Source organism: Staurois parvus, unplaced genomic scaffold, assembly GCF_062004578.1.
Source record: "Staurois parvus isolate SC_StPar_1 unplaced genomic scaffold, SC_StPar_1.0 ptg000513l, whole genome shotgun sequence".
NCBI lineage: Eukaryota > Metazoa > Chordata > Amphibia > Anura > Ranidae > Staurois > Staurois parvus.
The window spans coordinates 132737-158362 of record NW_028318309.1 but is presented as its reverse complement, the minus strand read 5'-3'; the positions used below and the strand labels follow the sequence as shown (position 1 = coordinate 158362).

General features: G+C 37.1%; 1 protein-coding gene across 1 annotated transcript in view; it reads left to right on the top strand.

Annotated features, from left to right (window-relative positions):
* The window catches only part of ONECUT2 (one cut homeobox 2), a 102825-nt gene extending 87225 nt beyond the window's left edge, over positions 1 to 15600 (top strand). Inside the window, exon 2 of the mRNA XM_089690068.1 lies at positions 9735 to 15600. Coding sequence (XP_089546194.1) covers positions 9735 to 10021 — 287 coding nt within the window. The 3' untranslated portion in view covers positions 10022 to 15600. The remainder of the gene's footprint in view (positions 1 to 9734) is intronic.
* Positions 15601 to 25626: the final 10026 nt, after the last annotated feature.

Sequence of the window (25626 nt, the reverse complement as noted above, 5' to 3'; positions counted from 1 at the left end):
AGCTCTCGCTGCTGTCAATCAAATCCTGTGAGGAGGGAGCGGAGGGCGGGGCCATAAATGCTGTGTGTCTATGGACGCAGGTGTGCCGCCATGCAACATTTTACCCAAATTACATTTTTATGATTTTTTGTTTTTCAAACAAATAGAGCTTTTTTTGGTGGTATTTCATCACCACTGGGTTTTCATTTTTAAATAAATTTAAAAAGACAGAAAAAAAAAGTGTTTTTCTTAATTTCTGTTATCAAATTTAGCAAATAAATATTCTTTCTTTATAAATTGATGCCAAAATGTATTCTGCTACATTTCTTTGATGGAAAAATAACCCAAATCAGTGTATATTGTTTAGTCTGTAGGAAAATTAAAGAATTGACAATCTATGGTATACAATATATATCTGAAAATCGATCAGTCCTGACAAATGATCTAATTTTTTGAGGTCCCTAAACCGCCAGAACAGTGGAAATGCCCCCCCAAATGACCCTTTTTTGGAAAGTAGATAGTCCAAGGTTTTAGTATTTAGTAAGAGGCATGGCAAGTTTTTTAAAGTTGCAATTTTTGTCAAAATTAAATGAAGATATAAAAAAATAGTTTTTTTCAAGACTTTTTTTAATATACTGTCACCAGCAAAGTACAACGTCATCATATAACTGGTGTGGTGGTGATCTGGAACTCTGATTGGTGACAGTATGTAAAAACAAACAAAAATCAATCATAATTTTTTTTTTGTTTTTTTTTTAAACATTTAATTTTGTTTTTTATTATATATATTTGTTTTAATTTTTTTGACATGCTGTATACGGAGCAATACAGTGTTACAGTGATCAGTTTTTTTTTTATTCTTTTACACACTATGATTGTGTGTAACAGTGATAATCACTGTTATAAGCAGCCATTTTTTATGGAGGAAATTCATTCATTCAACGTGTACTATTGTGATTAGCTGTGATTAGCTACAGCTAATTACATGGTACAGATTAGCTGTGATTGGCCCTGTCTGTACCATGTGATCACTGTGACCAATCACAGAGATCAACACAATAGTGAATGAATGGTATGAATGGAAGTAATTCGTTGTGTGCAATTTCCATGTGATATGGTGTGATTGTTCACAGGAATCACATGATACCGACAACGAGCGAGTACATTGATCTGTCAACTGCTGTGTCCAGTGGACCCAGTGGGTGACAGATCACAGCGCAGAATCCAATCCTGGGAGCACGTCCTATGAAACATTCCACTGTCTATGGACACACAGGGGTTTATTTACTAAAGCTGGAGAGTCCAAAATCAGACTCCCTTCTGCAGAGAAACCAATCAGCTTCTAACCTCAGCTTGTTCAATGAAGCTTTGGCAATGAAACCTGGAAGCTGATTGGTTTCTATGCAGAAGGGAGTCTGATTTTGGACTCTCCAGCTTTAGTAAATAAACCCCTCATAGTCCAGCTTGGGAGCATGCACTCCGGTGCCTCCTTAGCACCCAGCTTGCTGAGGAGACACCCAGAGGAGGGAGGAGCAAACAGCGCCAGTGGGGAGTGAAAAATAATTAGTGCTGCGCTAATAATAATAGTCCGAAAATAAATATAAACAAGAAAATTAATCCTCACAACTAAAACATATAAAATTAAATCACAAAAAATAGATATATTAGTGCCAGTGGGGGAGTGCCGAAGAGGAGGCAAGGGACCGCTCTGTTCAATATGGAGCATGTAAGTATAACCTCGTTTTTATTTTTTTAAAAATCAGCTTTTAATATCACTTTATCATGCAGAGGGACACTTTTTTTACCGTGTGTTTTCAATGCCAAAAGCTTCAGTGTGAGAGATACCTGGCACCAGGTTGCGTGCATTACCAGACAACATTACCACACTGGTGCCACGATCCTCCTCACTGACCACAGCTAGAAAAACTAACAGTATGATTATTTTTTTTTTTTATAAATTACTTTTTATGAATATTTTCTATGGTTGTTATATTGTTGTTTCAGCATATCTTTGCATTGTGTTGTGTGTCCTACAATCTAAGTGAACATATTTATATAGATAGAAGTTATCCACGAAGTGTAATGTAATATATTTAGTGCAAAATAGCAATACAAGTTTTAATTATATTTTTTTCCTTTTACATATATACACTTGATGTTACCACGCAGCACCTGAAATCTCCGATATCTTTCAGCCCTGTAAGTGCTCGTTCTTATCATTTTAGGCTTTATGGGGAGGGTGGGGGGAGGGGGCATGTTTGGGAAGGGTGCAAACCTCAAGTCAACGTACTAACTCTGCATATCAATATCTACAGCATATAGTAATACAGCATATACTGTTTTTTTTTGTTTGTTTTTACTAAAAAGCCCTGGTCTAATGCTGGGTACACACTATCAGTGTTTTTTGTTCAAACCAGCAGGCTGAATGAAAAAAAAAAAATTGAAGAGCTCAGGAGAATCTCACACTATCCAATGTTAGTACATTGATTTCTGATTGGGGGACTGCCCCCCCATCACCACCACCAGAACACACCTGTCAGCACTTGCAGCCATTGGCTGACAGCACTGATCAGATGCTGATCGGATGCTGGTTTTCCAGCATGCCCGTTCGACAGATTCTGGCTTCTGTCGGACAGGCTGGTGTACACACGGGCTGAATGGTGGTCGGTTTCTGTTGAACAGATCAACAGCGGCAGATATTCGGCCCGTGTGTGCTGGGCTTAAAGTGGAGCTCCAGGCTCACCCCAAAAAATGAAAGTCGGCAGCTGCAAATACTGTAGCTGCTGACTTTTAATGCAAGGACACTTACCTGTCCTGGGATCCAGCAATATCCTCACCCAAGCTGATTCTTCAATCTGGCATCGTAAGGGAAACAGTGATGGCTTTCGGCTTCACAGCCGCTCTCATTCCGCGCGTGCGTTTTGTGAATGGGCCGCAGTCTATTGAGACCTGTGAAGTGTCCCAGAAGGCTGTGGGGCAAGGAGGGGGACCAAACTTCTGTCTCAGATTGCCGCAGTACATCTGACTGGAAGTGGGAGTGGGTACCTGCCAAAACCAGGTACCCGCTCCCCCCTGCCCCCCATTAAGTGCCAAATGTGGTAGTGGAGGGGGGGGGGGTGCAGACAAACGGAACTTCCCCTTTTGGGTGAAGTTCTGCTTTAAGTTAGAAATTCTAGATTTTGCCTTAAAAGGAGTGCTTGAATTTATTGAAGCCAAACTCCCAATAAAACTTATTTTTTTGGGGGTTTCATTGGAGTAGGGAAGGTTTGTATTGTTATCTGTAACCCTTTTGGGGAGATAGTTCACTTCCTGTTCTAGTGACCACAGGAAATGAAGCAATCTGTCCATTTGGGAGAGAGACTGCAGTAAAGACCAGACAAGGGTTTTTACCTTTCCCCACTTTATTTTACCACCGTATTTAATAGCCTAACCTACTGAACTCATGCAAATTGTAAGTCTGTGTTACTGGAAAATGGATAAAATGTATATTATTTTTTTTAATAAGAGTAAAATATTTACAGAAGAACTCCAACTTTTTTTTTCTGGATAGAGTGAAGAGTTAAGAGTCTCAGTTATGTTATAATGTCTGTGTTCCCACAGTAGAGATTTCCCAGCAATTTGTGATTGGGTTTAGATTAGATGTGATTTCGTTTAGATGTGATTTATTTTTTTCTTTTAATGTAAAGATTTTTTTTTTTTCCATAGCAGGATCACTAGGGATTATTTTAATACAAACTGGAGTTTTCAAAATGATTAGCTTTTGAAATGACATTACCTGGTTAAAATTTATTTGAGATTTGTAACTGAGTTTCAATCAAATTATGCAGTTTTAAATAATTACATTAATAAATAATAATTTAAATTTTTTTTTTTCTTTTTTGGATTTTTTCCATAGCAGGATCACAAATCTCACAAAGCTGCAGATTTAAAAAGTCAAATTTTTAAATTAAATAATGTGTTAAAATTTATATGAGATCTCAGTGATTGGGTTTAGATTAAATTATTAGATACAACTATTTTTTCTTTTAATGTAAGGATTTTATTTAATCTATAGCAGGATTACCAGGCAATACTTTAAAACAAGTTGCAGATTTCAAAAAGGTCAACTTTTGAAATTACATTATGTTAAATCTTACATGAGATTTAAGTGATTGTGTTTAGATTAAATGAGCAGGTTTTTGGTTTTTTTTAAATTGACATTTTCTCTTCTAGTGTAAAGATTTTTTTAATCCATCAGACGTTATTTTAATACAAACTTCAGATTTAAAAAAGATCAACTTTTGAAATTACATTGTGTTAAACTTTATATGAGATTATAGTGATTGGGTTTAGATCAAATTATACAAGTTTAAATTTTTTTATTTACTTTCTTTTAACGTGGGTTTTTTTTAAAAATCTATTTTTCATATATTTTAAAAAAAATTATTTAAAAAATCTACAGACAAATACATATTTTATTAAAAAATAAATACAATATAAACCATGTTTATAAAAGCAAAAATACCAAACTAAATCAACATTTCTTAGTCTATGAGGATATATAAGGATTTTACCCAGGGAATTGACTTCTATCCTTGGTTGAGGAATTTCACCCTGCTGGAGTAGAAGTATCCAGTCTGTGTCTATGGCGGCAGTACCAGTTACCGCTTCTCATTGTACTACAAGCGTGGCTCATATGGACATAAAAAGAGTCCATTAGTTATTGGATAGTGTTGGTCTATATATATATCTACATGCTTTATATAACATATTTCTAGGACAAGAGTTCCGCTAAAAGCTGTAAAGAGCATTTGTAAGCAAGTGCAAAAACAATTGCCTGAAAGCTCTGCTTTCCCCGTAATATAGCTGCTGCCAGATATAAATACACTTCTGCCAGGGCTTGTAGGCTCAGCACAGCATTCACATCTCTTTATTTCAAGGCAATACATGTGCATTCATGGAAGGCTGTTATCATAAGGCTCAGACAATGTTCTGTGCAAGGGCGGACTGACAACCCACGGGGCCCCCGGGCAATAGGGGATCATGGGGAGTTAGCAATGGTGGCCACCTTTTCTTTTTAGTACAGGCTTCCTTTAAAAATGGCCATAGATCAGTGGTTCTCAACCTTCCTAATGCCGTGACCCTTTAATACAGTTCCTCATGTTGTGGTGACCCCCAACCATAAAATTATTTACCCAGTAATTATAATTCATGAGTGTCGTTTTACCTCCAATACTGCTGCTTTCAACACAGTAGCTGCTTTTAACAGAGTAGCTGCTTTCAACACAGCAGCTGCTTTCTACACAGTAGCTGCTCTTTACACATTGGAAATATGTGTTTTCTGATGGTTTTAGGGGACCCCTGTGAAAGGGTCGTTCGACCCCCAAAGGGGTCGCGACCCACAGGTTGAGAACCACTGCCATAGATGGATCGTTCAGCAAGGACTGGACGAATTTAGAACCATCTATGGCCATTCCTGTTCAAAAGGAGTTGGTCTAATGAGCCTCATGATTTGCTTACATTGCATAAAGGAGTACCGTGACCCAGTGATGACACAACTGGGCCTAGGTAATGAAAATTGAAAGGTTTTATTTAAAAATGTCACCAACATGTTGATGGGGAAGGGGGTGGGGGCAGGGGCGGACTGACAACTCATGGGGCCCCCGGGCAATAGGGGATCATGGGGCCCCGTGTCCTTGCACAAACTCAAAAAAGCCTATGAAAAAGGTAACAGGGGCATCTCATGGGGCCTCATACTGACCCCGGGCCCTCGGGCAGTGCCCGAGTTTCCAAATGGTCAGTCCGCCCCTGGTTAAGATATATACTCACAAAAGTGGCAATATATAAGGCATATAAAATCCAAAATTGAAACACTGGAATAGGAGACGTGCGAATCCCATCGAGAGGGGAGATTCCCAGGGTCCCAGGGTGTTCTGATGCGTTTCGAAAGGAGATCGAAACTCGGGCAGTGCCTGAGTTTCCAAATGGTCAATCCACCCCTGGTTCCGTGCCCTACAGAGAGGTGAATCTCCGTAGAGTATATAAATATGTGAATTATATCAAATCTCAATGAATATTTATATAATATGAAATCTCAGTGAGTCGATGTAGGACATACTATAAGTCTAAGCCCGGGTTCACACTGATGCGGTGCGGAATTTGCAGCGTTTTCTGTGCGAATTCCGCACCGCATCAAAACCGTTCATGCAAACCACTGCGGGTGTGTATGATAAGTTAACAACACCCAGAAAGCGGTCCGCAAAACGCGGTGCGAAGTGCAGAATCAGATCGCATAGATGTGAATACCCATGTGATCCGATTCTAGTGTGGATCAAAAAAGGGTCCTGCACCTTTTTTGGTGCGGGTGCGGTGCGAATAGAGCCATACAAAATGTATGGCTCTAATCGCACCGCACACAAATCGCATGTGATTTGCACAGGAATGCGGTTCGGTTCCTGTGCAAATCACAATTGATGTACCGCACCGCATATATGTGAACCCGGGCTGAAATAAAAACAAATACCGTGATGTATGTACACAAGACAAAGCACCTTGATGTCTGCCCAATGCGCCTTTGGGACTTGAGTTACAACATATTTCAAATCTTGATGTCATCTGGAATACTACAGGACATTATTTAAAAACAGTATGAAATAATTCTGCAATATTAGAATCTATTATCTTTCCTGAACATACAAATGCCATCCATGTAAAAACACTTAGAGCAATTAGACCTCTTAGTTCAGCCATGGGCATGGTAGGAGTAGCATTTTCCCAGCTCTGACCACCACCCAAGAAAGAATGTGTTTTCCTTTCTTGTAAAGTACTATCTGATAGTTTTATCAGCTGGATAAGACTTGGATGTGTCATAGATATTATACGAGAGGGTCTTCAGAACGTTTCAGCACTTTTATATAATAGCGTTTTAAAAAGTGTGGAAACTTATATTGGGGAGACTTTGGAAGCACTTGGTTCAAATTCAGCCATGGCTCCTGACTTAACCTGTAAAATTGAGGAGTTCATTTACTAAAACTGGTTCTCTTATAGACAGGTGCAGCTCTGCATGGCAGCCAATCAGCTTCTAACCTCAGCTTGTTCAATTAAGCTTTGGCAATAAAACCTGGAAGCTGATTGGTTTCTATGCAGAACTGCACCTAATTTTGCACTCTCCAGCTTTAGTAAATAAACTCCTGTATGTATTGTGTTGTGGGTTGTTTGTGCTGTGAGGAACATGAACTTCTATATGCACCTCTTTGTCCTCTTCTACAATTTAGTGAATAATATATTGGACCCTTAGGCTGGCCATACATTATACAATTTTCTTGAGAATTTTGCTTTAGATTTACCAAAAAACATATAATATGAGGTCAAACCTAAACAACACTTTCAATTGTATCCAATTAGACAGGCCCTTGCACTACATAGTTGAAGGTAAATCTAAAGGAATTTGGGCAGAAATTTGACAGAAAATTGGAAGAAAATTGTATAGTGTATCGCCAGCCTTAGGCTGTCCATACACTCTACAGTTTTCTGCCTTAGGCTGGCCACACACTATACAGTTTTCTGCCTTAGGCTGGCCACACACTATACAGTTTTCTGCCTTAGGCTGGCCACACACTATACAGTTTTCTGCCTTAGGCTGGCCACACACTATACAGTTTTCTGCCTTAGGCTGGCCACACACTATACAGTTTTCTGCCTTAGGCTGGCCACACACTATACAGTTTTCTGCCTTAGGCTGGCCACACACTATACAGTTTTCTGCCTTAGGCTGGCCACACACTATACAGTTTTCTGCCTTAGGCTGGCCATACACTATACAGTTTTCTGTCTTAGGCTGGCCATACACTATACAGTTTTCTGCCTTAGGCTGGCCATACACTATACAGTTTTCTGCCTTAGGCTGGCCATACACTATACAATTTTCTGCCTTAGGCTGGCCATACACTATACAGTTTTCTGCCTTAGGCTGGCCATACACTATACAGTTTTCTGCCCTAGGCTGGCCATACACTATACAATTTTCTGCCTTAGGCTGGCCATACACTATACAGTTTTCTGCCTTAGGCTGGCCATACACTATACAGTTTTCTGCCCAATGTAGTGCAAGGGCCCGCCTAATTGGATACAATTGAGAGTGTTGTTTAGGTTTGACCTCCTATTACATGGTTTTTGGTAAATCTAAAGCAAAATCCTCAAGAAAATTGTATAATGTATGGCCAGCCTTAGTTGCATACTTTAGTCGGTGTGCCCTGTTTAGCCTGCCCATGGCCAAGCAGCACTCCCATCCTTCCAGGGACTGGATAGCTTCTGCCTAACTGTGAGTGGACACTGACCATTGAGAGCAACTGATTTCCCATCTCCATGATCTGAGGAATAATATTCAGTTTTAATTTGTGGCTAGCTCAACTAAGAGGTAGGTGTATGGAAGTCACAAGACTCTCCATAGGTCAAGTAATATGCAGCTGTTGGCAGCCCATCAGCAGGTCTGAATTTGGTATACAGTGAGAGCTTTGCAAATCCACTTTTTTGATTTATACACAAGTGATCCACAGCCTAGCCAGGAAGGTTACACCACAGTCTCAGGCCGAAGCTTTTAATCTTCCCATGTCATGGGCCAGGTCATTGGGTAATTATTTGTTGGTGTAAATATGGAAAATATTGGTTGATTACGACATAGTGCTTTGCAAATAGACCTCTATACTTGATTTCTGCATGACCCAGCTCAGCCAGGGGAAGTTTATTTTGGCTTTTCTTTCTGCTTTTCCTCTTCTGACATGGAATGTATCTTCTGGAACCATAGGGAGAGTCTACCAAAGCTTCCACTCTCATTCGCGCTGAACTGGCTGTTGGTTGAAACTGTGAAAGAGTGCTATGTACTTTACATCTTTGTAAAGTCCCTCCAGATCCAAGGGCCTAAAGTTCGTTCAGAAAGTTTGTGCAGTATGTCAGTTCATATATGGTGACAACCAGGTACTAACACAGCTGTAGATAATCCGAAAAAGCTCGTGAAGGAGAATGACAGAAATGCGCACTCACCGACCGCGCATAGGAAATGCGCATTAATATATCAAAATCAGCGGGTGCAGTTTCCCCCAAGGAGAGGTGTCATCAAGCAAGGGTCAGCTGGGCTCAGAGGACCTTCTTAAGATCAGGATGAACCATCTGGATAAAGGCTCCCTCCTCTGGATGCTGTATGCAGTGAAGGCTGTGTATGTTGAGAAACACACATGTGAAAGAACAGAAAGGAGATTTCCTGTGCGCGGTCAGTGAGTGCGCATTTCTGTCATTCTCCTTCACAAGTTTTTTTGGATTATCTACAGCTGTGTTAGTACCTGGTTGTCACCATATATGAACTGACATACTGCACAAACTTTTCTGAACGAACTTTTGGTTTGATGTTTTTCCACTTTAGTGCTGCACTTTATATTTACCATTTGAAGGACGTGAGGTGGTTGTGATTTCCTCTAGTGCTTTAGCTGCTTATTTTATTGCTTTACTACTTAAATATTTAAAGAGCGCTCGCTGCACCATATATTTTTAGATCCAAGGGCCTGTTTGCTTCGCAGTCATCATACTGTAATGCTGTAATGTTACAAAATATTTGCACAACTTGGTTAAAGTGTATGTATATTTTTTTTTACCTTTTGGAAAGTGTGTGGTACAAACTACTCTGTGTGTGAAAGTGGGCAAATCATGCTTAGTTCCGTGTTGACAAAGAAAAGAAAAAAATATCTTTTTTAACAGTAATATATTTCCTGTTTTTGTTTCATTAGCTTGCAAACGCAAAGAACAAGAACCGAGCAAAGATCGAAACAACACTCAGAAGAAATCCCGGCTGGTTTTCACAGACCTCCAACGCAGAACACTGTTTGCCATCTTCAAGGAAAACAAGCGCCCATCCAAAGAAATGCAGATCACTATTTCTCAGCAGTTGGGTTTGGAACTCAATACAGTCAGTAACTTCTTCATGAATGCCAGGAGGCGGAGCTTAGAAAAATGGCAGGACGATTTAAGTACAGGGGGAAGCTCGTCAAACTCCAGCACTTGTACCAAAGCATGAGGGGGAAAAATGGCTTCTGAATGGGGCACAACTCAACTGTAAGCAAAAAAAAAAAAAAAACAGAGAAGAAAGGATATATATAAATATATATTTTTTGTTGTGGTTGGCGGGGCCATTCACTGGTGACAATCGGTATCCATGTGTAAATTCTACAGGGCTGGATGGTGAAAAGTATTCACACCCGGTGGCTGTGCTGGCTTTGGCACGTCTGATGCTACTTCATGCCATAGTGTCAATAAACACAGCGCATCAGTACAGGAAAACCATCCAACCCATCCAAAGTTCACTCAACGTCTTAAAGTTCTCAGAAACTCCACCAAAGTACTAATCTCATTCCAGGTCTTCAATTCATATTACTTGCCAGACCCATGGCATCAGATGTGACATGTAAACCAGCAAACTTCACTGATATTTTCAACTCTTTCCATAGCACAAGAAAAGATTACAACCACTACATCCATGAAATACAGTCGTCATACCTGAGCACAAAGTCCTCAAGCCGCGCAAAGAAGTGTTAAAAAACACTTCCCCTCCTTTCTCTTTAATTTGTTTTCTTAGATTTATTTAGCATGAATGTTCACAAACCACAAAAATACAGTTCTAAGAAATACAGTATTAAGCACAACAGCTTTTATTTATTGTTTTTCCATTTTATTAGTTTTTTTTTGTTTTGTTTTTTACAAAAAGTGGTACACACTCAGGAGTCCATTCTACACCTTGTGGAGTATTTTGGTTGCCAATACTTTTACCAAAGATAGATCTATAGATTTTATTTTGCTTTATAACACATACACTATCGTAACAGGTCTGAAAACAGGACTTTTTTTTTTACGGAAAAGTTCGGCACAGCTTATAGTGAAAACAGTTCTAACCAAAGAAAAGTAAAACTTAATGTTTTACAGTCTATTCATACTGTGAATACTTCCAAAGTAAGAAGTAAGTTTACAATAGAACCTTCGTTACAATGTTTTTTTTTTCTACAACGTTAGCTCCCGGAAAATATGTTTCCGCAGATCCCGGAGAATCGTCAGAACATCATTCTTCTCTATGAAACCAATTGTCACTATTTGGTCACATTTTTGTTGGAGTTTTACCAGTGGATGGCCCCATGCTCGAACACTCGAGTCCGTGTTCCAAAGAAAAGGCCAAAGGCTACAATAATGCTTTAAATACACTTGAGACTTTTTTTTATGTACTACTTAATCGAAACCAAAGAAACATTTTTTTCTGCACCTACTTCTTCTGCAACAAACTGTTCCATTGAGTAAAAGGAAGCACGTCAGGAAAATTATTAACACACTGTGTTTGGACAGACATCCTACACATCTTAGGAAGCAGACCACTGAGATAGGGTTGACAAGGGTTGAAACCAAACAAGGCCGAAATTCTACAGTATGTACTCGCTGCTTCATTTGACAACCTATTTAAGTCCTCTTAAAGTTGAAGATTGTCTTTTATTTGTGCCTATGCAGTTTTTTCAATGAACAAGGAATTGACCGTCCTGAACCTCAACAGCTGCAATACCAAAGATGAGGAGTTCTCACAACTTTGCTTTTCTTTTTTTTTTTTCTTATTTTCAGATTCATAATTTTCTTCTTGCACGGCTAAATCACTCACAGTGCCACCATTACCATGTATATTAACAGCACGTCTGTCTGGCTGAACAGAGTGTAAATTGGTCCATTTCACAGTTTACAGATCATATTTCCACTTGCAGTACTTCATGATAGGGTACTATTGACCACTGGCCTAAGTTGTTGGGATACAATAGGTTTTGGTGTGTGCCCATGTTCAAGGAGATGTTGCTTTAACAAACTGGAGTCCATTTTTGCAACTACCGGCCTCATTCAATAAAAAATTCTAATCCAAAGTTCAGTAGCCCATTAGAATTCATCTTGAGTTAATTCTCACTGGAGTGCATTTTTGCAACTACCGGCCTCATCCAATAAAAAATTCTAGTCCAAAGTGCAGTAGCCCATTAGAATTCACCTTGAGTTAATTCTCACTGGAGTCCATTTTTGCAACTAACGGCCTCATTCAATAAAAAATTCTAATCCAAAGTTCAGTAGCCCATTAGAATTCATCTTGAGTTAATTCTCACTGGAGTCCATTTTTGCAACTACCGGCCTCATTCAATAAAAAATTCTAGTCCAAAGTGCAGTAGCCCATTAGAATTCACCTTGAGTTCTCACTGGTTGATATGGGTTACTGTAGTTTAGATTTGACACCTAATAGGTACGATTTTATATGGAGTAAGGCTGCTGATGACCCAGCAAGTTGCAATATACTGGTCACCCCACTGAATTTTGTATGTAAAAATTTAAATTTTGCATAATTGACTGCTCTGCCCCAAGTATAATTAAACAACAGACACACTCTAAAGGTGGGCATACACGATTAGAAAATCGATCATCCGACGACCAAGAGGCGTTCGTTCGTTGGTCGAAATTGTGGCCCACATTAACCAATCTAAAAAAATGATTCGTCGGGCAATACGTAGTGTCCGCACAAGTGGAAGTGATGCGTTGTGCGTGTGACCTTGTAGCCACGCCCTCCCGGCCAGAACGAGCGATATACACAACAATTACCAGCAATGAGTATAATATTGTTTATTACATGACCTATATACATAAATAGTGATACATAAAATATAATCTGCAGAATTCTGGTTTCATTATCTCATTAGGCCAATCTACTTTTCACATTTGGATTTTTCGCTCGTTTACGAAGATTCCTTGGACATAAACATCCAGGTCATCTTCTGTTTCCAATCATGCGTGATAGCGCTTGATAGATTTTTTTCGTACGACCATCATACCACCGCATAGAAAATCGGTCGTTCGTATGCGAAATGACAACATTTTTCACTGTTGTTCAACCGGATTTTTTCATTTACAATATCGTTATCGGTTAAAACATCCTACTCATCAACGAAGAGAAAATCGTTCGGTTCCGCAAAACTTTTCGTACGATTTACTTATTGTGTGTACGGGGCATTCGGTTGTCCAACCTCACAACTTCCACTATCATCCACAAAATTGGTCATTTGTAAATTAAACTTTGTAGGGTCAATGAAATTTTATGTTAAAGTAGAACTAAAAGCAAAACTTTTTTTCATTTTGAATAGAGTAATTGAAGGCCATAGCCCCTCTTAGTTTGGTTTCCCTTCACTTTCTGTCCCATAGCAAAAACAGGAAGTGAGACTAAATCCCTCTACAGTAGGGGAATTACTAGTGGTCATTGGGGCCACCAAAACTAGCATCGCCATTGGAGTTCACCTCTATTTCTGCTCTGGTGACAACCCAAAAGTTCGGAATTTCTTTCACTCTTTATGTTACCGGTGTCCTAACCCCTCTCTACTCTATCCAACCTAAAAAAAAGTTTTGCATTTAGTGATACTTTTAAACTCACAGGCATCTCTAAGGATTTCATGTCAGATGCGTCCCTAGGGTAGGTGTCACCCGGTGCGGTAACACTTGGTGACACCCCCTCCGTCGATCCCCGCAGAATGGATCGGATCTGCGGATTGATCATAATGGATCGGACTCCGATCCATTATGCTGAATCCGCAAATCCGATGCATCGTCAGCTTTCTTTACCTTTTCTTGGAGCGGGTCCGTGTCACCCCATGCGGTAGGTGTCACCCGGTGTGGACCACACCCCCCGCACCTGCCTCGGGACGCCACTGCTCCACGTACATTGCAGCTGATAAACCTACATTTAGGCGCTGTTCAGCGTTTCTTTCAGCAGCCCCTGAACTCTCCCTAATGTTTTCCTATGTGTCCATGTACACATCGTCGTTTACAGTTGTTTACAGGCAGTTGAGTTTACAGTTGTTTTTTTGAACACACCAAACTTGCGTTCAGGAGTAATTTTATCAGCGTTTCAAACTCCAAACACTTGTAAACGCATGTAAACGCAATTTTTTTTAACTTATCCATTTCCAGATACTGTCCAGAGCCTTTTTTCATCATAAAAAATGCATGCAAAGTGTTTTCCCGGTACTCAAATGGACCTGGCACACCATACTTTGAGGTTTCGCATGAAAGAAAATGTTAGACACTGCTGCAATAATTTCTGCACAGAAATGAGCCGGAATACATCCAAACACCACAAAAAAAAGACAGCTAATCTCAACAAATACTGCTCTCTCTGCTTCTGCTCCCTCTATTTCTCTCACAATGTATGAAATAGTTAATTATTTACTATTTTTCAGTGCATTCTGGGCATTTGGGAAGGTCTCCTGTGGTTATCTTTAAAAAACTCTTCTAAACGCAAATGCGCATAAACGCATATAAACGCGCATAAACGCAGTATGCAAACACGGCTAAACAGACGGTTTTTAACCTACCTTTCCAGCAGTCAGTTTCCATCGTTCACAAGTGTCCCGTGTACATGGAGCCTAAGGCTATTTGTATTTTTAGATCATAATAGGCCGCTACAAATATTGTTCATTGCTAATCTCCTTGAACATTGGTGAGGATTTGTTTGTAAAAGTTAATGTGTCTTTCAGGTTTACCAATGCTTTTGTTTGATGAATGTGTTATATTTATTGAGTTAGGAGGATTTTCAGATTCATGAATTTCTCAAACTTTGAATATACACATGGAGGCAACATTGCTATTGAGTGTATTAAAGATTAACATCTAGAGATTGAAATGTTTCAGTTTGTAATCTATAATATCCCAACATCTTATGCCAAACCTTGTGGTCTGTATCATGGGCACAGCCAAGATGAATTCAACTTTCAAGAACCCTTGGATATTGCTTAGTCATCCACAAAAGAACAAAGAAATATGTTTATTCACTATGGTTGAATAGCTTTATTTAAATCTCTCTTAATGAAAGCTGAATCCAAAGACCTGACAATGACTAAACCAGCAGAAAAAAAAAGCTTAAACCTGCTTATGCTATAGAATCTACTTTTTACCAAAGCATTCAGGCTTCTGAAGAACCTCTGCAATGGAAAAAAAAAAGTAATGTTTTTTGCTTGTCACAGGAATTTTTTTAGTTTGTGAAAATATTTTGGTTACATTGGCTATTTATTTATTAGTTCAATTAATATAATTTTAATTATTTATCATATAAAATAATTAACAAAAATTTTTTTAAACAAATCCTCCCTTACCCCTCACCCAGCCCTGTTTTTGTGGGTTTAAATCCAGACAACATTTAATTTATTACAATCAGTTTTATAAAAAAAATGTACTGCTGTTCTTATGTATTAATTTAATTTAATTTCTTGTAAGTTACTCTGCTTATTTATCTAGGATAAAAAAAGACAGCATCCGCAATGTTTTTTTCCCAACTTATTTTAGCTTGCTTTACAAAGCATTTAAATTCTGTTACATACAGGGGTTGATGCAGGTTACAAAAACATAAAAAAGTTTTTTCCTTTTCCAAAAATTGTATTTAATTTTTCAATGTCTTTTTTTATGATCTGTAATTAAATTATTTAAGTTATCCTCCCATTTGTTAGAAATTGGGAGAAAATATTTTGGCATATTATGTCATAGGCAACTTATTTATTTAATTTATTCAGCATCCATGAAAAAGATGCACATGTATAGTGTATATTTTTTTTTCAAACAACTTGAGCACTAAATTATTTGCTGATCAAAAAAAGTGACGTTTGTGGACAAGCATTGATCACGACTTGAAAGCTGTATATTTCGAATACAATAGAATGAAACTGCTGTATTTGTTCACCAAAGATTTTTTTTTTCAGAAACTATATTTTTTCCAACTTCTTCTATAAGTGTGAGGAAAAAAACTACAAAAATGACATTCCAAACTAAAAAGAGAGAGAGAGAGAGAGAGAAAAAAAAACCCTTAAACTAGCTGCTTCCAAGAATGAACTGTGTGTGTAATAATAAAAAAATAAAAAACAAAAAAATTTCTATTCCTAGTGAGAACCAAAAATAGGCTACCTCACTGACTATTTTCCTTTTGTAATTTTAATCGTGTTGATGATACCAAAGATACCAAAGATTTGTTTCACTTGTGCGGTCTGCTGCTAGCATCTGCTGTTTTTTTTCAATGCTCTAATCTCCTTTGGTTGAAGATGAGCTTATATGGCATGACAGAGTATTGCATTGTAGCTCATTCTTCCACCAAATGAATTATATTCTCTGAAATATATACAGCTGTAGCTTGGATACCCCAAAGAAATGCCAGTGTGAAATCTGCTCACTGAATAGAATAAAAAAAGATTTTCTGTTTGTATATTGCCACAGTGTTTGCAAAAGGTGCTTTTTTTTACTATCTTGCACATCATACTGACTCTGATGTATATGAATGCAGCCAGTATTTTTAATTAGCAAAATCCTCCAATGTGTTGCTTCAAAAGGCACACATTGATGTGTTGTAATTTTTTTAATTTGATTTTTAAAATCTAAAAAAGTTTTGAGTAAATTAGCCATGGTTTTTAGCTTTATTTACATTCATCCTACCAGATTGAAAACATTTGATTTAAAATGAAAAAACACATTTATATATATTTAATATATATATATAGTATATTTAAAATAATGTAACTTAACAAATTAAGACCCGGTTTATAATCATTTACAATAAATAAAGAAAAAAAAATCTAAATTTGGAAACACTAAAAATACAGATTTTATAAATTTCTGGTATTATTTTAAGAATAATAAACATATGGCATACATTATACTTTACATCTAGGGAAAAAATTTTTTTTTAAATCTGTTGCCCTAGAAAGGTTCAGGAACTGGCCTCTCATTACATGGAGATGATTTACTTTTGTGTCGAATGAGTTGAACTCCAGAGAGCTATAATACAATTAATGTGGTTGTGCTTTAATTCAAAAAAATATTTAAAACAATTAAATGTACTTTTATTAAAATTGGAATAGGAATCTAAATTTGACTTTTCATTGTTTTCCCCTGTAGAGCATTGGTGTATTTAGGTTTTGTGCTAACCTAGGCAACACAAAAATTGGCGCCCCCCACAGAGAGAGCCTGATATTGACCAACAACACCCCTGCCTCCCACCCGAGAGAGCCTTCCACTACAACCGCCCCCCATACACCAGCCACTATCCCTCATGGCGAGACAAAGAAAGAAACTCATCTTCACAGCTCTGGATATCCCCGGGAATGAGAGTCGGGCTGTGCATACACCATCATGAAACCCGCAGCCTCTCTTAGAACCCAGCAGGTCCCCATGCCACGCGTGTCCCTTCTTCGTGCTGCCCCCCCCTGAAAAATGCCGCCCTAGGCAAATGCCTTGTTTGCCTTGTGGTAAATACATCCCTGCTGCAGAGTAGAACTCAGACTGTAGGAGGGAAGGCTTGCATTAGAGAGCCAATCAGAATTTTCTGCATGCACATGTGTTCTATACACATCACTAAGTCACATTTGAACCGATATAAACTTCATCATGCCTTGCTTATATCTGACAATACACCTTTAATGGCGCACTATGTTTTGGTGACATTCATCAAGTGTTCCTTTAAGAATTACTCTAATTAAAGTGGCAAACAAACAAAAAATCATATGGCAATTTTGAAACTACAACATATTTGGGGTGATTTTCTTGCGTACTTTTTAAATTCAGAGAGACAGCAACCATCTATTTCTTGAACATTTTAGCAGCTGACTGACTGAGAGGGTTTTATTTTAATGACCAACTGTAAAGAGAAAATCACCCCTGACGTGTTTGAGATTTTGCATGTGTCATGTAAAAGTGGGACGAGTGCCTTGCTTGAACCAAATAAATTTTTAGTCATCCTAGACTTTTTTCCCCCCCAATTTTCACCATTTTAGGTGAACAAATTGTATTTTCTTAAATTCTGCCTTCCTATCAAAGAAGACATGTAACATACCAAAGCTTTCCAATTTTTGTTTCCTTTTCCTTAACTTCCTTTACGATGTAAATATTTTTTGTGTTTTTTTTCTTTTTTGTTTACGGTTTCAAAGCTTTAATCTGAAAATAGGCAGCAATGCATAGCAGGTGGCCGCACAAATTCCTTATTGAATTTTCTCAGATATACCTCATAGATAATAGTGTTTAGAGTAATGTTATTATAGCGTATGTAATAAATGGTTCACTGTTTCTTTTACTAAATGTGATTTAATGAAAAAAAAAGCTTTATACGTTCTAGGTTGTGCTTTTGTAATAGTCAAGAAGGTGCGCTTAATGATGAAACCATGTATGTTGTCCATTTTTTTTTTTCATTCTTTTTAATTTATTTTGCATTGAAAAAAGTTGCAGATGGAGGCCCAAACGTTTACACTTTCCACATTTTGCTGAAGAAACAATCTGTGATAGCTCCTTCTTTAAAACAGTGGAGTGAGATTGTATTTCTCACCTACTACGAGTTATGAATGGGCTATTTTTGTTTTTATTGAATAAAAAAAAAAAAATCTGCAAATGAACATTTTCCACACATATGGATTAAGATTGTTATGTATTGCTCTGTAAAAAAAATTAGTCTTAGCAAACAGCAGTCAGTGCTACACATTTAATTTCATCTATTACCTATCACCCGTGGAGGCAGCCATTTTGAACTAGAATTCATGAAAAGGTACCCATTCTTATGGCTTAATGCTGAAGCACAAAGTGCTCAGATGGTGTTTCTTGCACACCAGTTATCCAGAGAATGGCTTCTTCTTCTGTTTTAGGGAGTAGATAACACTTTAACGCATGAAAGATTGTATGTACTAATATAATGTGTTGCGTGATTCCAAATCACATCATTTCAAAAAGAAATTGTGTTTAGCTGTTTCATTTCTTTTATTCTTTTTCTAAACATTGAGAGTTATATTTTTTACATCTATCCTAATTTCGAATGTCTACATACCACCCCTTCAAATCCAAAATGTTGACCTCCTACTCAGAACAAGTTTGCTGGGAAATAAAAAAAGCATTCATTTACAAAAGTTGCATGGGTATCAAACCATTCCGTCAATTTAATTTCCCTGTTAAATTGTTCTTTATCCTTCACACTGTTCTCTTCCATCTGAGCCAAGACTCCATTTTTCTAGAACTTACCTAGTGCAACGTTACAACTATGCACACAGCTGAACTAATAAAATGTTTCATACATTAGGAACATTGTACCAAGCAGTCCTGCAATAAACATTTTAGAAGTGCACAAGTAGCTGTAATTATTTATTATTATGGATTATGTCATTTCTATTTTCATGTTCTTCCCATGTGTCTCTTGAAAGTCCGTGTTTGGGCTTGTGGCCCGCGTCTCCATCTATGTGAGTGTCCCTTTAGACATCTGTAGGACAGGAACACAAAGCTGAGCGCAAATTCACAAATTATGCACTACACTTTTTCTTTCTGCTGATCTTTGCTCACTGGATTCCATTCCATTTTCCATTTAATAGGCTACTGTAATTACAATGCGCATTAATATCAGCATTGTACTGTGTCAGGCTTTACGGAAGTTTAAGAGCATTTTTGTGAGCTGACAGTGTACTTTATCTAAATATTTAGAATGCAACTCATCTAATAATATATAGTTACTTTTTTTTGGAAATGCCAAATAATATTGTTTTTGCACCTCTCTAGTTTTCACTCTTGCATGTCATTTTAAGCCAAAATATTCACCATCCATGTTCTTTTCTGTACAGAAACGTATTTTAACCTATCCTTCAGTGCTGCAATACGACTGGAGCAGTCCAGCTAAACAGCTAAAAATACCAAAGGTTCATGTGCTTTCTGTAATACAATAAAAGTTCCTATTTTGTGTTATGTTAGTATTAGTGTATGTTTTATTGTATGTGTCACTTTGCCAAAGAAATACATTTAAACAAAGATATTTGCTGTAAAATGTTTAGCAGTGTTCCAGATTTCTCAAAAAAAAAAATCACTTTTCTGTCCATGATAGGCTTTATAGGTTTCCAAACTGCAAATTCATGTGATATTGAAACAGTGCATACAAGTATGCCATCTAAGTTTGCCAAACAATATTCTTGTACAACTCCTTAGTTCATGCTTGTGCTTTTAACGTGTAAAATAATTTGTTTGTTGTTTTCAGTATTCAAAAAGTAAACAAAATAGGTGTTTTAATATATGTTCAATAATTTGCCAAAGAAATTAATTTTTTTGCCAAAAATGTTGAGGAAAACAAACTAAGGCAATGTCAAAATATATATAAAAAAAGCTAAGATTAAAAAATCATAATTGCTAAACAAAGAATTCCTAAGTTAGGAAGTTTGCCATCACAATGCTTTTGTTTCTTTTTTTTTTTTACAGGTGCTTCTTAAAATTATTTTTTCCCATTTTTATTTTTGCCAAATTGTAAAAATGGTAGTTTTTTTAAAATGTATTCTTATTTTTATTTGCCTTGTCTTAATTATTAACATGTATTTTTCATGCCGCTGCCAATTTCTTAAATCAAATATATTTTGTGCCTAGTATGTTGAATACTTGTTTTGCTTTTTTTATTTGTTATCATGAGTTCATTGAAGCAAATATTTGAGATTGACCAAAAGAAATGTCTCATGATAAACCTAGGAATACATATTTTCTATAATCCCTGATATTTTTCTAGTATTCAGCTTAGATTTAACATCCTAGAGTCATAAGTGAACAGCGCTATGTTAAGTAGCTTTTAGAACTGGAATACTGCTCTGCTACTCCAAAATGTATTAAAAGTTGTAGATCCAGTGGAAACACAGATGTCTTGCTGACCTAATGGTCATATCATTAAATTCCATCTTACATTCTAGAAAGCACTGTTTATTATCTTTACAAATTCTGTAAACATGACTAAAATCGAACTAAACCAGTATGCGTATGTTGTTTGCATTTATTTGTTCTTCACTAGTTGACCATGTATACATTACCATGATTATATTTCAGGTTTTAAAATGCATAAAACATAAAAAAAAAACATTTGATTTTTTTTTTCAAAATAGTTATGCAACCTTATTGAAAATATATATCTGAACACATTACAGAAATCATTAAGATTGAGTCTAGTTTCTTTAATATGGAAGAGCTTTGTTGGTATTCACAAATATTAATTTAAGTAATTTTCAATATTAAATCCATTTTAAATGAATATATTGTTTTACCAGTTAGTATGTATAAATACATTTTTTTATCTTAAATATTTTTAATAGCTATGCTATTCCCAAGATGAGTCCTTGATTTAAAAATAATTCTGGATGACCATTGGTATTATGCACATTATAATGTAAAATATTGCTATAGTAGGACACAATTACAATGCATAAATATTAATTTCCAATCATATAAGCTAATTACCCACTCACTGTGATAAATTAAATAAAATATTTTGTATCTGGGTTATGCTCTGGAGTATCCTATGGATTTCAGCTTATGATGCCAAACTGATAAGCTCGCTCTAAGACCTAGCCTTAGATATTTGTCAATGTGAAGAGTCACCAGATTTTAGAGGCAATGAGGCTGCATTAAAGAAGGAGTTATTATTATTATTATACAGTATTTATATAGCGCCAAAGGGTATGCTCAGCGCTGTACAGTAGCAAGGGGGACAGAACATGAGACAAGACAGTAACAATACAATACATAAGGGGTTCGAGGGCCCTGCTCTTTTGAGCTGTATGCGCTCTGAGGTTAATCAAATATGGTGGTTCCAAAGTACAATTTACACATTAAAAGAAGAACATGCCACAACCTTTCAACAGTTCAGAAATTTTTATTAAAAACAAAACTGCTTATGGGAATTCCAACATGTTTTAAGGGTGTACAAGTGCCCTCTTCATCAGGGTATAACTCTCAAGCTGGAGGGAACCTACAGTAGATGCAAGAAGGGATTCTTAAGGATTTTGGGTAGCAAGAAGACCTTATGAATAATCACTAAAGGTGGAAACACATCAAGATATTCATGTAAATCCAGCTGCATATCATGCTTTTTGACTGAATAAGATACTAAAGACTTCTCGTGTTTGTATGCATTTGATAGCAAGAAGTTAAGTAAAGCGACTTTGATCTTTGGTTTTTCCTTGGCTTCTCCATGCTACCTGATATCATTACGGATCTCTTTGTGCATTCAGCATCCCTCCAGCTAGAGAGCTAAGCCCTGATGAAGGTACCTAGGAAACATGCTGGTATCTGTATAAGATGCACTTAATCATAAAATATTTCTAGACTGTTGGAACCTTGTTGCGCTCTTTTCTTTATCATGAAGACACTTTGGGGTTTATTTACTAAAGCTGGAGTGTCCAAAATCAGACTCCCTTCTGCATAGAAACCAATCAGCTTCTAACCTCAGCTTGTTCAATGAAGCTTTGGCAATGAAACCTGGAAGCTGATTGGTTTCTATGCAGAAGGGAGTCTGATTTTGGACTCTCCAGCTTTAGTAAATAAACCCCTTTATGTAGAAAGGACCCCCGTGTCCATTTGGTAAGCCAACCTAGGATGGAGACCAACACACCACTTTTATTTTTCTCCACTAAGTGGAAGAAAAGATTAGCACCAACAGCTATAGTACATTGTTCTATTAAGATGGAACTCAATATTATTTAGAGGAATTTCCAACATATGATTAGAATGTAACACCCTGGTTAAATATTATTACATAAGCCAGCATCCATAATTGCATTTAAAAAAAAGCCCATAGATGGGGATAATTCTCACTACAAATTAAGCTTTTTCAGACCAGCTGGGATAAGAACTTTCTTCGATGATTGACCACATTTTTCAAGTGTGTACATTCATGGTGTACCTACTCAACTTCTCAACTTCTATTTTTTTTCTGTTTTATTTTTTTTAGGTTTTAGAAAGAATAGGGAATTATTACAATCTAGTGAGGGGAAATCTTCCTAATGGAGATACAAACAGAAACAGAAGTTCCAAACCTTTCTTGGCCTACAAGAGTATGTGTTTTTATCCTTGTTGATTTCCCAGTAGGGGAGATTGACTCCCTACTTCCTTTCTATGAAATAGACAGGAAGGCTATTACCCTTCCTCACTCTACGACAATAAAATGTTTTGGCTGGAGTTGGGTTTTAAGAATTTGGACATCCTAGACCAGGCTTTCCCAACCTATTCAACACAGAGGAACTCTGGAAATAATTCTCCCGTCTTAGGGAACCCTTGCTAAAAATTACTATATCTACAACTTGTGATGCATTAGCGTGACAGTCAGTGGGAAGAATGCAAAGACTTGTGGCTGTTGGGAAGAAATAACTCCTTACAGGTTGCTAAAAAAATAAATGGTGTCAGTGGGAACTTATCTGAGAAGCAGACATTGCTCATTGCTCAAGAAACCCCTGGAATCCTCCAGAAGAAACCTAGGGTTCCATGGAACCCTGGTTGAGAAACCCTGGCTTAGACAACAAAAAATAAATCTTCTTCAAAGACCCATCTAAAATGAATTTGAAATATTTCTTTATGTGTTTGGATATTTGCCGTTAGTGCTATCTGAGAGTGCTGGTAAAAGTATACCAGGTATTAATGAAGATTTTAAGAACAATTTAGTGCGTTATCATAGAGGTTCATCAGAAGAAGCAACAAAAAAAAAAATAAAGAAAAGTACTTTTCAAGCAAAATTTTTAAAAAAATTTAAACTTCTGCAAGTCCAAATTCATATATATTTGTGAATATTACACAACAACCTCTTTTATATGAGAGAAACGTGTTCCTTAGATATAGAAAAGTAAGAAAGTATTTTACATGGTTGTCAGTAATGTCTACCAGAGATTTATGTGGTCTACCTTGAAGTTTTACTAATTGACAGAAACATTTTCACGATTTTATTTTATATTTATTATTGTACTCTTTCTGTCATGCCTTTAAATTATAACATTGCCTTTTATTTATGCTTAGGAATTGGTGTTATATTTGAATTGATTGTAACTGGGCCTATGATACTGCATGGTCTTTCTGCTACTGCACTGACTGAAGATGGGTATTTTGGTAGCCAATGATACAATGGGGCACTTTAAGTCCTTTGTCCTATTCCCAAATCCAAAATCCTCCTAGCAATTCAAGAAAAAAAAATAGAGAAAGTGTTGGAAAAACAATTTTGTATTTTGTTATTTTGTATTTATTTTATTGCCATGATGCTTTCATTCTTACACATGAATGTTTCGTCTGTGAGGTTGCTTCAATAGATTTCTTTATTATTTGATTCCTATCATTAAATGGTAGTGCTGTAAATTCTGCAATTAATGTTAAATAAACAGCTTTAATTCACTTGTATTGCTTGCATTCTTTATTTTATTATTATTTTTTTTTTTTAGAACGCAATGTTATATATTTATATAAGCGGCTAAAATGAAAACGTAGGAACTTGTGGGTGTAAATTCTACTAAAGTACGCTGATCAGGAAAAAAGCGAAGGACTGGATCTTTTAAAATTGAAAATGACAAATTCCTTACTGCAAGTATTTCTCACTAACTTCCACATTGAGACGGTAAAACAAAAATTTACCAAGAACAAAATCATAAGCATTATAGGGTAACTCCACTTTATTGAAAAAATATAGCAACTGAAAAATAATATAACGTGCAACTGCTACACAAGCCATTATGTTAATGAATGTTAATAAAAATTGCCTCTCCCTTTCAACGTGCAGCTCGGTCATTTTCTGTAAAATTCAAAGCAATATGGTAACCTGGAGGCAGAACGCTCCTAGAAATGTAATTTCCTGCTTGTGTGATTGGCTCACTGATTTTCCCAGAAGTCTGCATTGAACATTTTAGGCCCCCTCTGCAATGGGAATTTCAGTTTTGGTGAGATACTCCCAGTGGTGTATTTAGGTTTTGTGCTGCCCTAGGCAACATAAAAATTGGATGACCCTCCTCCCCAGTGTAGAGAGCCTGACACCGATGAACACCAGACCCCCTTCCCCCTCTCCCATGGAGGGAGCCTGACACTGACCACCCCCCCCCACCCGAGAGAGCCTTTCACTAACACCCCCCAACCCCCAATCCCAGCAACAGAGAAACACTCACCTTTACAGCTCTGGGCATCCCTGGGAACAACAGTCAGGCTTTGCATACACCATCAAGCAGCCCCCAGCCTCTCTCAGATCCCACCTGGTCCCCTTGCTGCATATATCCCTTCTTCCAGGGAGCAGTGCTGCCCCCCTAAAAAATGCCGCCCTAGGCAAATGCCTTGTTTGCCTCGTGGTAAATACGCACCTGGGTACTCCCCAAGTATTAGACATTTTGAAAGGGATGTAGACCCTGCAGCTTTTCTCATTAGAACATGGCGAGAGCACCAGGTGATAATAATGAATCAGACCTTCGCATTCAGAATCAGTTTGCAAATGACATGATCATTGTCCTGGTCAAACAAACAGCTATTCCTTTGAAGCAACTCTCCTAAAAAGTTTGTTAACTCCTTAGCGCCGTGGTATGAAAATATGTGGCCTCTCAGTGGCTGGGCTTTGACGATGACAGGCTGCATATATATATATATTGAAATATATTTTAAATATATTGAATACAGCCAAAATTGTAGTATTTCAAATATATGTCAATATTTTTGGGAAGAATATTTTTTAAATATATTTTTCTTCCATGTGGGATAAACGGTGCACCTTCAGGAGATATTTATTCTACCTACAGGTAAGCTTTATTATTAGCTTACCTGTAGGTGTCAGAGATCCAGGTATGACCAGAGATGTGT